The sequence below is a fragment of the Piliocolobus tephrosceles genome, chromosome 8 (assembly GCF_002776525.5).
Source record: "Piliocolobus tephrosceles isolate RC106 chromosome 8, ASM277652v3, whole genome shotgun sequence".
NCBI lineage: Eukaryota > Metazoa > Chordata > Mammalia > Primates > Cercopithecidae > Piliocolobus > Piliocolobus tephrosceles.
The window spans coordinates 110,788,034-110,801,138 of NC_045441.1; the positions used below are offsets into that span (position 1 = coordinate 110,788,034).

The 13,105-nt window shown below is 36.0% G+C and overlaps 1 protein-coding gene across 1 annotated transcript; it reads left to right on the forward strand.

Moving 5' to 3' along the window:
• The first annotated feature begins 847 nt into the window (after positions 1-847).
• Positions 848-12,614, forward strand: ANKRD7 (ankyrin repeat domain 7). Its single transcript, XM_023228185.1, has 5 exons — positions 848-1,053; positions 10,431-10,545; positions 10,701-10,874; positions 11,732-11,838; positions 12,473-12,614. Exons 1-5 carry the CDS (start codon positions 848-850, stop codon positions 12,612-12,614), a joined length of 744 nt encoding a protein of 247 aa, XP_023083953.1.
• Positions 12,615-13,105: the final 491 nt, after the last annotated feature.

Here is a 13,105-nt window from a genome sequence, read left to right on the forward strand (position 1 = left end):
TTTGGGAGGCCGAGACGGGTGGATCACGAGGTCAGGAGATCGAGACCATCCTGGCTAACACGGTGAAACCCTGTCTCTACTAAAAAAAACAAAACAAAAAAAAAAAAAAACTAGCCGGGCGATTTGGCGGGCGCCTGTAGTCCCAGCTACTCGGGAGGCTGAGGCAGGAGAATGGCGTAAACCTAGGAGGCGGAGCTTGCAGTGAGCTGAGATCCGGCCACTGCACTCCAGCCTGGGCGGCAGAGCGAGACACCGTCTCAAAAAAAAAAAAAAAAAAAAAAAGTGTGTATGAAATTGAGGTTATTGAGGAATTGCAGTTATTATGAAGACAGTTTGTAGCATGTGGCCAGGGAGGTGAGAGGCTGGGAGTAGGTTGGAGGGAAGATCACTGGAAGAGATCCATCCCCATGCCCATCCCCATCCCCATCCCCATCCCCATCCCCATCACAAGGAAGGTAAATATTAGTTTGCAAGAGTTCAAGCCCTTAGATCTACTTTTGAAGGAGAAGAGGCTATTTGTAAGGAAGTTGGTAAGTTTCTATTCCAAGGTTCATGATCTAATAGGAAGACTGCAGGTGTGGCTGTCAGGCCCAAGTCCTAGGTGAGAATGCAGGTCTGCGAGCCCCTGGGACCGGACCATAACGACCTTAACAGCCATAACGACCTTAACAGCCATAACGACCTTAACTGCCATAACGGCTGGCTGCGCAAGGCCCTTCCAGCATTTCCACTTTCGTCGGGTACTGGAGAGAGCCGCCCGCCGGGTGCTAGGGCAGAGTGGCAGGGCGGACGGCAAGGAAGCCAAGGAACATCCTGGTCTGACGGAAAGACTGCAGTCTGCACCGCCATGAATAAGCTTTTCAGCTTCTGGAAGAGGAAGAATGAGACCCGCAGCCCTACCTCCTCAGACCCCTCCATAGGCCAGGGCTACAACCTTCGAGAAAAGGATTTAAAGAAACTTCACAGAGCTGCTTCAGTTGGGGATTTGAAGAAGCTGAAGGAATATCTTCAGCTCAAGAAATATGATGTAAACATGCAGGACAAAAAATACAGGTGACCAGACTGAAGAGCCAGCGGGGGAGGACGGGTTGGGGTCCGGGTCCTTCAACCAGAAATAAGACAAGTAGGGGCTGTTTGACCCTGATTGTCACTCAGAGTTTCCCAAAGAAGAAAGATTGTCTGGTGATTATTGGCAGAGGGTCCCACTCCAACTTTTGGCTATTTATTTTTAAATGCTGGGCCGGGCGCGGTCGCTCATGCCTGTAATCCCAGCATTTTGGGAGGCCGAGGCGGGAGGATCACCTGAGGTCGGGAATTCGAGAGCAGCCTGACCAACATGGCGAAAACCCATCTCTAACCAAAAATACAAAAATTAGCAGGGCGTGGTGGCGGGTGCCTGTAATCCCAGCTACTCGGGAGGCTGAGGTAGGACAATCACTTGAACCCGGAAGGCGGAGGTTGCAGTGAGCCGAGATCGGGCCGCTGCATTCCAACCTGAGTGACACAGCAAGGCTTGTCTCAAAAAAAAAAAAGAAAAGAAAGGAATGCTTACTTGAATATTTTCTGCCCTTCCTGAATCCATCCCCTCCTCTCACCAGCTTGGTCTCCACTGGCAGTCCATCTTTTCCCCTCCTTGTTGTTTTGCTTCTTGGTAATTGATTGTCCTCAGGCACTAAGATGCACAATTTTGCTCATTGGAGAATAGTAAAAGAGTAGAGATGACCCCCTAGAACATTGGTTAGTCAGATTTTAACACTAGGAAACATCAAAAGAAGTAACTTTTTAATTTTTTGAAAAGAAGCTTGCTGAGTTTATTGATACTTAGCAAACTTATTTGGACAGAGGATGATTTTTTTTCTCCCTTCATTGCTACTCATCACCAATTTTCTTAAATCTGTTTTCATTTTCTCACCAAATGTGTGCTGCAAATATGTGTAACAACTGTATAAACATGTCAGATTCTGGGATAATATGATAAGCCGTACTATTCATGAACCACACTCATTACCATTGAACTTGTCAAGTCACAAAGGTCCCTTGCAGCCTGCTGGGGCCTTGATGCAACGCAATCAGCAATATGAACTCTGTTAAACCACTGTCCTTACTTTAGTTACAATTTAAAAGAGACTTTGAGAGTCTCCAAACTCAGAATTGCTGTTGAGCTGGGGTTGGCAAAGAGAGGGACTCCCCAGATAGCTTCATACCCAGGTTAGCTTTATAACAAGTACAGTTTTAGACTCTTATCTTGGCATGCTTGAGAGCACAATGGCTGCTTCCAAACAGGCATTTGAACTCGCTGTTCAATCAAATTCTTCTTAAATCTAAAGTGAGTTTCTGATAGAGAGCATATACACTTTAACCCTTGAACCATATAGGGATTGGGGTGGGGAGCCAACCCCCTGTGAAGTAAAAATTTGCTAATAACTTTTTGACTCCCCCAGAACTTAGCTATAAATAGCCCACTGTTGATTGGAAGTGTTACCAACAGCATAAACAGTTGATTAACATATATTTTGTATGTAATATGTATTACCCATTGTATTCTTACAATAAAATAAAGGTAGCAAAAGAAAAGAAAATGTTATTAGGAATATTATAAGGAAGAGAAAATATATTTACTATTAAGTTGATCATCATAAAGTTGTTCGTCCTGTTTTCTTCACATTAAGTAGATGGAGTGGGAGGAAGAGGAGGGATTCTTCATAGTATCTCTGGTATTTTATGGTAGTTAATGATAAAATAGACTGGTATCTACGTATATTTTATGCATTCATGGCATATGTAACCTTTTCTTAATTTTTTAGTATTTTTAGGCTACTTGTTTCATCTGGAAGTTTTCTCAAATTGTTGCAAATTTCCAAAATTTTTCTAATATAGCTATTGAAAAAAATCTGTGTATAAGTGAACTTACACAGTTAAAACACCTGCTGTTCAAGGGTCAACTGTAGTTGCACCTTGTGTTTTATCTATTCAGCCACTCTGATTACAGAGCTTAATCTATTTATGTTTAACGTATTTATAGATAGGGAAAGTTTTACTATTGCTATTTTGTTAGCTTTCATGTTACTCTTATAGTTTCTTTGTCTTTTTCTTTCTTCCTGTCTTCCTTTGTGTTTTCTTGATTTTGTGCTTTGATATTGTTGTGCTTTGGTTCCTTTCTTTCCTTTTTTTGTGTAACTTCTACAGATTTTTTGTGGTTACTTTGGGACTGACATAAAATAGCTCATAGTAGTTTAAGTTGCTAACAATTGAAGTCCAATAGCATGTAAAAATTCTAAATTTTATCTCCCCCCCAAACTTTGTTGTCATAATTAACATGTATTCATATAGTTTATGGGGAAGCTGGGGTGCTGGCAAGCCACCTCCTTTGCTCTCTTGGGTAAAGCCGGGAGCTAGTGGGTCTCTTTCTGATCATATGGCACTGTGTTGGAGGCAGGATCTTCAGCAAGAGGGTGTTCTGAATCTGTCTATTCTAGTACCTCTGGTTTTGTGTTCTCCCAGGGTGCAGGAGACTTTCAATTAGTTTCTGATTTTTCACAAAGGGAGTTTGTCCTTACGCTATTGCTGAATTGGTGTGTTTGTTGTGGGGAAGGGTACTTCAGGGTTTCCTACTCTGTCATATTGCTGACATCACTCTGGTTAATCTTTTTAATGTGGATCACTTATGAAAAATTTCCTCAATTACATAATATCTTCAAACCCATTAATAACCACTTGCTGCAAAAATTAATACATATTAAGAAAAAGAGTTATGTGTTTGGCATTAGTAACAGTAAATATGTACTCTCTGTGGCTGCCTTAAAATATTTTTGGGAGTTTCAAGTCAAAAAGTATGAAAAGCATTATCTTTCATCACAGTTGGCTAAGTGAAAACTATATGGTTAGCGAAAAGATTTGTATTTAGCTTACAGGTAGTATTATGTCTTTTTTTTTTTTTTTTTTTTTGACAAAAACAGTGTTGTCCAATCTTCTAGATGGCTTTTATCCTACATCACTCCACTGAATGACTTTATAAGGTAATCAACAACTTCAACATGACTTCATTCAGGAGTCGGTTTTCAGTCTTACCTTGCTGGCATGTCAGCAAAGTACTTTATTTGCCATATCAGCGGTATTTGAATTAATGTCTTTCAGAACACCGGGGCCATCTGGCATTTCTCCTAATTCTGTGGACACTTCTTTTGAGACTCCTTTGCTGGTTTCTCTTCATCTTCCTAACTTGTAAACACTTAAGGAGTTTCACCAGAAATGATTTCTCTCTGTATTTTGGTCTTCACTCTCCTGGTGAAAAGAGATTAGCTTTAAATATATATATTCCAGTGCCTTCCAACTTTTAATCTCCAGCCAACGAGACCTCTTGCCTGCCTATATTTATACTTGGTATCTAATATTCACTGGTGTGCTAATAAATGTTTAATAACAGGCCCTTAATGGGTAGGGGAGGGAAAGAGGGAAAACCCTGATTCGTAGGGTTTGTAAATAGTGGCCAATTTTAAGCTACCAATGTGCTATCAACTGGCTTGCAAAATTCCTGAAAATTTAACAGTTAGCTTGCAAGAACCACGAGCTCCATCACATCACTACTTAGCTTTCTCAAACTGAGGTCTCAAATATTCCCAAACTAAGATCCTGTTATTTCATTTCTGACCTGCCTTTTCTTTTTCTATAAATGCCAAATGTTGTCTTTCAATTGCTTTAGGCTGAAATTCTAGAATATTTTTGATTCCTCTAATTCCTTCACATCCTTCATTTGATTAAATAGGAAATCTTGTTGGCTCCTCCTTCAAAGTATATCTAATATCCAAGCATTTCTTACCACCTTTATAAGTACTACCATAGTCAAAGCCACCATTATGTCTCAACTAGAATTATTACAGTGCCCACTTAACTACACTTTTCCCTTTTCAGCTTATTCTCATTACAGCAGTCAGAATAATCCTGTGTAATGTCTGTCAAATGGTATTACTCCTTGTTTTCATAACTTACAATCACTTCCCATCTTACTAGGGGTAAAAGCCATATCCATCCAGTGTCTCATACAACCCTATATGATCTTCATCCTCACCCTGTTACTTCTCTGATCTTACATCCTGCAACTCTTCCTTTCATTCATTTATCTCCAGCTACACTGGTCTTCTTACTGTTCCACAGAAATGCAAGACATGCATTTAGGGTTTTTGGACTTGCTGGTCCCTCTGCCTGGGTGGTTTTCCCTCAGATAGTAGTATGACTTGCTCTTTCACTTCCTGTAGGTGTTATTCAATTGTTACCTTACTAGTGAGGCCTTCCCTGGCTACTCTTTACCTGCAATTGTACCCTTTTTCCTCACTGACATTTCCTATCCTTCTTCCCTGCTTTTCTCTTTAGAACTTAATATTGTCTGATGTACTTTTCATCTTTTAAATTGTTTGTTGTTTACCTCTTCTACTAACATGTATGATTTATAAAAGCAGGTATTTGCACATCTTTGTTTGCTGATATATCCTCATCAGCTAGAACCCTGCCTAGCCATAGTGAGTGCTTAATATTTTTAAAATACATGAATGAAAGGATGAATACATACATACATACACATATAAATAGGATAACTTAAAGATATTATTCAGCAATAAATGCAATGAATTATGGATATATGCAAAAAATATGGGTGAATCTTGAAAGTGTCATGCTAACTGAAAGAAACCAGACACAAATGACTCCTTACATGAAATTCTAGAAAAGGTAAAGCATTGTAGCATACAGGAAACAACGAAAAAAAAAAAAAAAAACAAAAAAAAAACTACAGTCCAATATTCCTGATGAACATTGACACAAAAATACTAACAAACCAAATCCAGCAGTATATCAAAAAGATAATTCAACACAATCAATTGGGTTTTACTCCAGGTATACAAGGATGGTTCAACATATGCAAATCAATAAATGTGATTCACCACATAAACAGAATTAAAAGCAAAAACCAGATGATCATCTCAATAGTTGCAGGAAAAGCATTGATAAAATCCAACATCCCTTCATGATAAAAACCTTCAACAAACTAGGCATCGAGGAAATATACCTCAGAATAATAAAGGCCATCTATGACAAACACACAGCCAATATCATACTGAATGTGGAAAAGTTGAAAACATTCCTCCTGAGAACTGGAATAAGACAAAGATGTCTGCTCTCACCACTCCTATCCAACCTAGTACTGGAAGTCCTAGCCAGAAAAATCAGGCAAAAGAAAGAAAAGGCATCCAAAATTGTCAAAGAGGATATGAAATTATCTCTATCACATGGGCATAAAGGTGGAAATAATAGACACTAGGGTCTCCAAATGGGGGAATGTTAGAATGGGCATGAGAGTTGAAAAACTACCTATAAGATACTATGTTCACTATTTGGGTAATGAGTTCAGCAGAAGTGCAGCATTATGCAAGATACCCATGTAACAAACCTACATATGTACACCCCGAATCTAAAAAAAAAAGGATAATGACATAATGCAAATTAATAGTTACCAGTGGTTTTAGATATGGGGGCAGGGGAAAGAATTGACTGCAGAGAATTGACTGTAAATTGACTAGTCAAAATTCTTAAAATTGTACACTTTATTATAAATTACACCTCGATAAAGCTGAATGAAAAAATCTCAGACTGTATATTTCTGTTTGAACATTTGTGTGTGTGTGTGTGTGTGTGTGTGTGTGTGTGTGTAGAGAGAGAGATACTGAAAATGAGAAAGATAAAATCTTAAAGAACATATACTTAAATTGCTATTTCTGAGAGATGAAATGTGGGGAGAGGAAAGTAGATAGAGTGAGATGGTCATTGGGAACTATTCGTTTTGTTTGAATTTTTAATAAGGTAAATTACAATGTTTTATCAAATGTTTCACAGACTCATTTTGGAAGCATTGTGCTTAAGGTCTCCTAAACCTCATGTAAGCATATGTGCATATTAATGGCCTAATGGAAGTAATATTTTTATATATGTTTTCTAGTAAAAATAATGATACTGAAAATTGGAATTTCTGGTTAAAAAAAAAAAAAAGGAACAGGGGAAATAGCATAAGCAGATCGTTCAGGAAACCATAGTGGCCTAGTAGGAAAAAACATTGTTCTGAGAGTCAAGATGGGAGTTTGAGGCCTTCTCTACATCTGTATAATGCAGAGATACCTTCAGTCTCATCTTTCAAACTAGAGCTACTACTCGATTAGTGTTTTCTAAACAAAGATCTGCAAAGCTCTGTTGCAGGCATCTTATTAAATCAGAATAGCTCCCTGTTAATGTGCTCTGCATAGTTAGCTTCTATTATTGTTTTTATTTCAAGAGCACTGTGCCTAATAAGGTTGAAAATGAATTGGAGATGTTTAATATCTCTCCTGCTATAAAATCACTTTTATGGTTTTTAATAAAAAAGCCCTTCAGATCACCTTCATAAATTGGTGAGTGGAGGCCCAATTCTAAATTAATACCTTCAACCTTACTACTCAAACCTAGATTACATCGAAAGTGCCCAGTCTAGAGTTGAAAATAGATGACCTAGGGTGAGTTAGCATCCTTGGTTACTTCCTCTTCACTCACCCTGAACTCTTAAGTTATCAAGAGTCCAAGAATATTACTTAAAAAGGACATTCTCATGATGAGACTCAATTGAAGGCTACAGCTATGCCCTGGCCCTGTACTCTTGTCTAGCAGATAACACTTTTCACTTCAGCTTTCAAAGTAATCATTCAGCCTTGACACTCATCTGAGTCATGCCTTTTGCTGAAGTTCAATTTGAGATTTCTGGTATCTGATCATCACCTGTCCACAGTCTATGCTGACAATTTTTCCATTGATATAAAAGAGAGTGGGAGTCTGGGAGAAAACAGAACTTGAGTGAAACAAAATGACACCAGTTAGCCTGAAAATCTAGTAACCAATACTAAGCTTCACAGGAATTTAGATTTCTGGTTAGATTAAGTACCATGAGTTAAGAAGTAACAATATAAAGTCTTAAATTAGAAGTATAATGTATTGATGAAAGTTAAGGATTTTTGACAAATGGAATAATATTGATTTAAAAATGTTTCTCCAAGATATCTGTAAATATACTTTTTGCATTCAACTATTTCAAAAAATAGAATGGCTTTTGTTTTTGACATTAAGTGGAAAAGCATTCCTATTGGCCTTGAGGCATTTACATTATATGTGTAAACATATAGAGAAGTGGCCATGACAATTTTTTTTTCTTTTGCTGCTTACTTCAATTGCGAGCTCTAAAATTTTACACTTAAATCTAAAATTTAAAATAAAATGAATGTAAATGTTAAATCTGTATGTTTTTAAACTAAGATAACTGCTTTAAAAGGATGTCAAATATTCTAAGTAAAAATCTTCTTTACAAGACTGATGGTTTGAGTGAATATTGTCAACTTTTTTTAGTGTTTTGTGCATGCTCAGGCTAGATTAGCTCTTGTTTTCAGATTTTGTATAAATGACCCCAGACTGCATTGTTCAATACCTCCTTTGAGGGTGGAATCTTTCAAGGCTATTTTATTTTATTGAATTTATGGCTGATTTCCTAAGTTCTTGGAGTTTAATATGGGCCATGAAATTTTTTTGTGGATTTGTTACCGAAGGTTTTAGATTCAGTTGGTGGAAGAGTGAGGTATACAGCAGGATGCAACAGCTATTTGTGGAGGACCTATTGGGAATCCATTTACTTTCTTAGTAAGAGCAGTGTCTTGGTGTGTGTGTGCGTGCATGTGTGTGTGTAATTTTATGTATTTATTTTAAATTAGGTAAAAAATAAAACTGGAGTTGGAGGGAGAGGCAGATCTAAAAATTGGGTGGAAACCACCAAAGTTCCTTGGAACTAAATTCTCAAGATATGTGTAATGGCAGATGAAGGGGACACATCAAAATGTTTGCCAGGATTTGCTATCTACTGCAAGGACTTATCTTTGGTGGGCTTAAAGCTATTTAGCCCTGTGTTGTGTTGGGATTGAGGGCTCTGAAAACTCCTATTATGTAAGGAATTTCATCCTTAAACCAAATTGTAAATGTGAGCAGAAAGGTTAATCAGTGCTTCATTGTATCAGGATGACTGAGAAATTAGTCATCAGAAATTTGCTTGGTAAGGATGGAATCACAGTAAAGTAAGGTGGATAGTTTTGAGGGAAACATAATTTAGACCATGGTGTTTGATGAATCACTTTTGTCCTACAACGAAGTTCTTCTTTGTTTGTTCCTTAAATTCAGATTGTCTTTTCCATGAAGTATGTTAATTATGGATAACTTCTGGTTTTATTCTGTTATGCTAGCTGATTGTCCTCTTCCTGACTGTGCTCTCTCTTTAGCTAAATAATAATATAATTGGGTAAAATTTGACTTTTTATATTGTAGTTATATTACAGTTGTGCCTTCCAGAGATTACATTCAGGTAAACTTAATTAGATTTTTAGTTTTCTCCAATGTTTTTGAACTGTTTTTATATTTTCTTGGTTTACTGCCAGAGATGGTAAGTTATTGTGAATAGGTTTTGTTAGTTTAGCTTTTTGAAAATTACCTTATTTTTAAGTAGTTATCTTATTTTTGAGGTTCATCTTTTTGCTACTCCTGTGTGTCAATAGCGGGTCTATTTAGGTACCCATAGAGTACTTCTGAGGAGCTAGAGTGAAACAAGGAAAATATATTTAAGCTTCTTGTTTTAAATGGATTATTTATATGTGGCCTTGGTATTATAAAATTATCTAAAAACAAGGCTATAATGATATCACCTTAGAAGAAGATAAATGTTTATTGAGGGTCAGTCCAGGCTAAAAATTGCAAAATTTAAATGGATCTAATTAGTCTTCTGTCAAAGTTCATGAATGTGTGTCTGGTTTCTGGCAGGCTACCTAGAATACGGTTCTTCAGAAGTGGAAATTAGTGTAATAACTTATAAAATAGGGTTAAGATCTACAACTTAGAGAGTCCTTAGGCATTCATCTTTTACTTCTCAGATACAAATGCCAACTTTAATCACTGAGTAAATAAAGAAAAACACACAATTAGGGATAGCATGTCATTGATTAAGTAATATACTTTCCTCCTGTTACCTATTAGATGCATCTCAGGTTTTAAATATAATTTCTAAATTTTACTGTGATACCTAACTTTATTATCTTTTCCAAGCCCAGACATCATTTTGGTACTTTTTAAAAAATCTGTTTTTCATCTAATTATAGTTACATTTTCCTTGAAGTGAAATCAGTTAAATATTTAATCTTCAACACACTTGCATAGCCCTGAAAGTTCAATAAAAGGTAATTGTAGTTAATGTACATTTGTTTAAATAGAAATATGTGCATGAAGCAAGTACTTTACCAATGTACAATCTGGCTTGTTTTTGAGTAAAATAAGTAACTTGCTCAAATGGAGACTTATCTCTAACTTTGTGTTTTGTTTTATTGACATAGAACACCTTTGCACCTGGCCTGTGCGAATGGACATAGAGATGTTGTACTTTTCCTAATTGGGCAACAATGCAAAATAAACATCCGGGATAGTGAAAACAAATCCCCATTGATTAAGGTATGCCATAATTTTTCTTGTTCAATTGGAATATGTTTGAGTTCTCCTAGTTAACTTTTGTTGATTTTTCATGTTTTAAAACATAGTATCAAACATTAATTTATCATATCCCAAATAGTAAATTTGTTACTCATCTACTCTTGTTGCATTAACAGGCAGTACAGCGTCAAAATGAGGATTGTGCTACTATTCTTCTAAACTGTGGTGCAGACCCAAATCTGAGGGATATTCATTATAATACTGCTCTTCACTATGCTGTTTGTGGTCAGAGTGTCTCATTAGTTGAACAACTGCTTGATTACGAAGCTGATCTTGAAATGAAAAATAAGGTAGTTTTCTATTAAAGAAAAAAATCCTGTATTTTAGAAAGCAACTGAAGAGCGTATTTCAGATAATTCATCTATGTTGAAATATATGTTATATAAAGAATGAATTTTCCAAACTGAAATTGGGGAGAAAGAGAAGAGATTATCAAAAACTGATAAAATTTTTCTTCTCTTAAAGTCTTTCTTTATTTTATTGCAGATTGTAATCCTGACCTCCAAAGAAATACTATATTTAACAATTATAATTGTCTAACAGGCCATAACAAATGAGGAATATTTAATTCTCTTATAACTTGGTATTGATAAAAACATAAAACCCACCTTTTTTCTATTTTATTGATATACTCATGAATAATAATAAAAGGGTTGAAATAGCAAATCACATAATATTAAAATTAATCTAACTCTTCCATTAAGGCATTATGAATAACCGATGAATTTTTTTAAAAAGCATATTGATACTTTACTGATATTTTGTCTACATGATATCCAAAATAAGTGCCAGCCTTGGAGGTTTAAATGAAACCCAATGGAAATCTGAAGATGACAATATTATGAAATGTGAATTGATGGTATGCAATACTTACAATAAATGCTAGGTGCTCATCACTTACTTATTCTAGGCTGCTCTTACCTACAATTTGAATTAAGCCTAAAATAGCAACTTTAATTTTTTGTCTGGCTCAACCCTGATTTGTTTTATTGGTCTTTGAAATCACATTTTTTTATGTACTAAAATCTTTTAAGGGTTACAGTGTATATTCAGAAGTTTTTATACACACGTATTTTAAGTTGAACTTAAATCTAAAGAGCATGAAAATTTGCTACAATATTTTAATCATTTTGAAATAATTTTTCAGGATGGTTATACTCCACTATTGGTTGCCGTTATTAGCAATAATCCAAAAATGGTAAAATTTCTTCTGGAGAAAGGGGCTGATGTGAATGCTTCGGATAGTTATCAAAGGTATAATTAATAAATAAGATAGCACATAACTAGAGCTACCTAATAAGATTATATGTGTGTGTATGTGTGTGTGTGTATGTTCACAAAACACGTATATGATATTGAGAAAATATAGAACCATAAGACCCATAGGATGTATGCTCACATGCTTTTGGACAGATTATCTGAACTTTCAGGATTTGTTTTTCCCTTTGTAAAATCAAACAGTTGGACCAACTACTAATTGGTTATTATTGTTATTATTTATTTATCATTTATTATTAGAATTTAACATTAGACTCTTACATAGGTGACCAACTGTTGTAGTTAAATGGGATTAGGGGACCCAAAGTCACAGGACACACTCCTTCATGGAATTTTGAGACATGTTTTTGAAAACACTAGGCTTCCAGGAAGAAGAGATTGAAAATGACTGAGCTAGCTGCTTCCTAGGTACTATTCATGTTTAGACTCCATGATATGATCTGTGACTGGCACACTTTTTTGAGCAGATCTGCTGTACTTTTTACATTCTTGCCTTGACTCTTTCTGATAGAGGTCATACATTTGAGTAGTAAATTGAGAAGACTGACTTTTTAAAATGAGGCATGTTTAAGCTCTTTAAATGGGCATTCATTTCTATTTCTTGCTCCAGAACAGCCCTTATTCTTGCTGTCAGTGGTGAACCAACACGTTTAGTAAATCTTCTTCTTCAGCAAGGTGTGGAATTATCTTGCCAAGATATTTGTGGATTCACAGCTGAGGAATATGCTTATTTCAATGGTTTTACTGTGTAAGTGATACTGCATGTCTTTTAACAACTGTGCGGGGTTTGATTATAAGGATCAAAGCCTAAGCCCCAAAGTACAAGCCTGGAATAGGCTCAACAGTAGGGGTAACCACATACAAATCTATGCAGGGATTCTTGATTTTCTCTGTTTATGAGTTCAGTCAATATAAGGGCTACAGATGGGCTGAATATGCAAATAAACTACCAGAGGCATGAGCAGTGAAAGTGTGCCAGGACAGGGATTTAGACACTTGTAACATAGCCATTAAAAAACAAAAGGTGATAGAGTTGGACAAAAGATGATTCTTTCACACAAAGCCTTTCATTGCCTTTAGATGTTATTAATGTATAGATTTTATTCATGTTTTGAATATTATTGTTAACATTTCATTAGCTAACTTTAGTTTGATAAGTGTTCAGAATTCTAAAATACACTCTATTTACACCCAAAAGAAAAACTATTTTCATGTATGAATATGAAGTTCGGATTTTTAATAG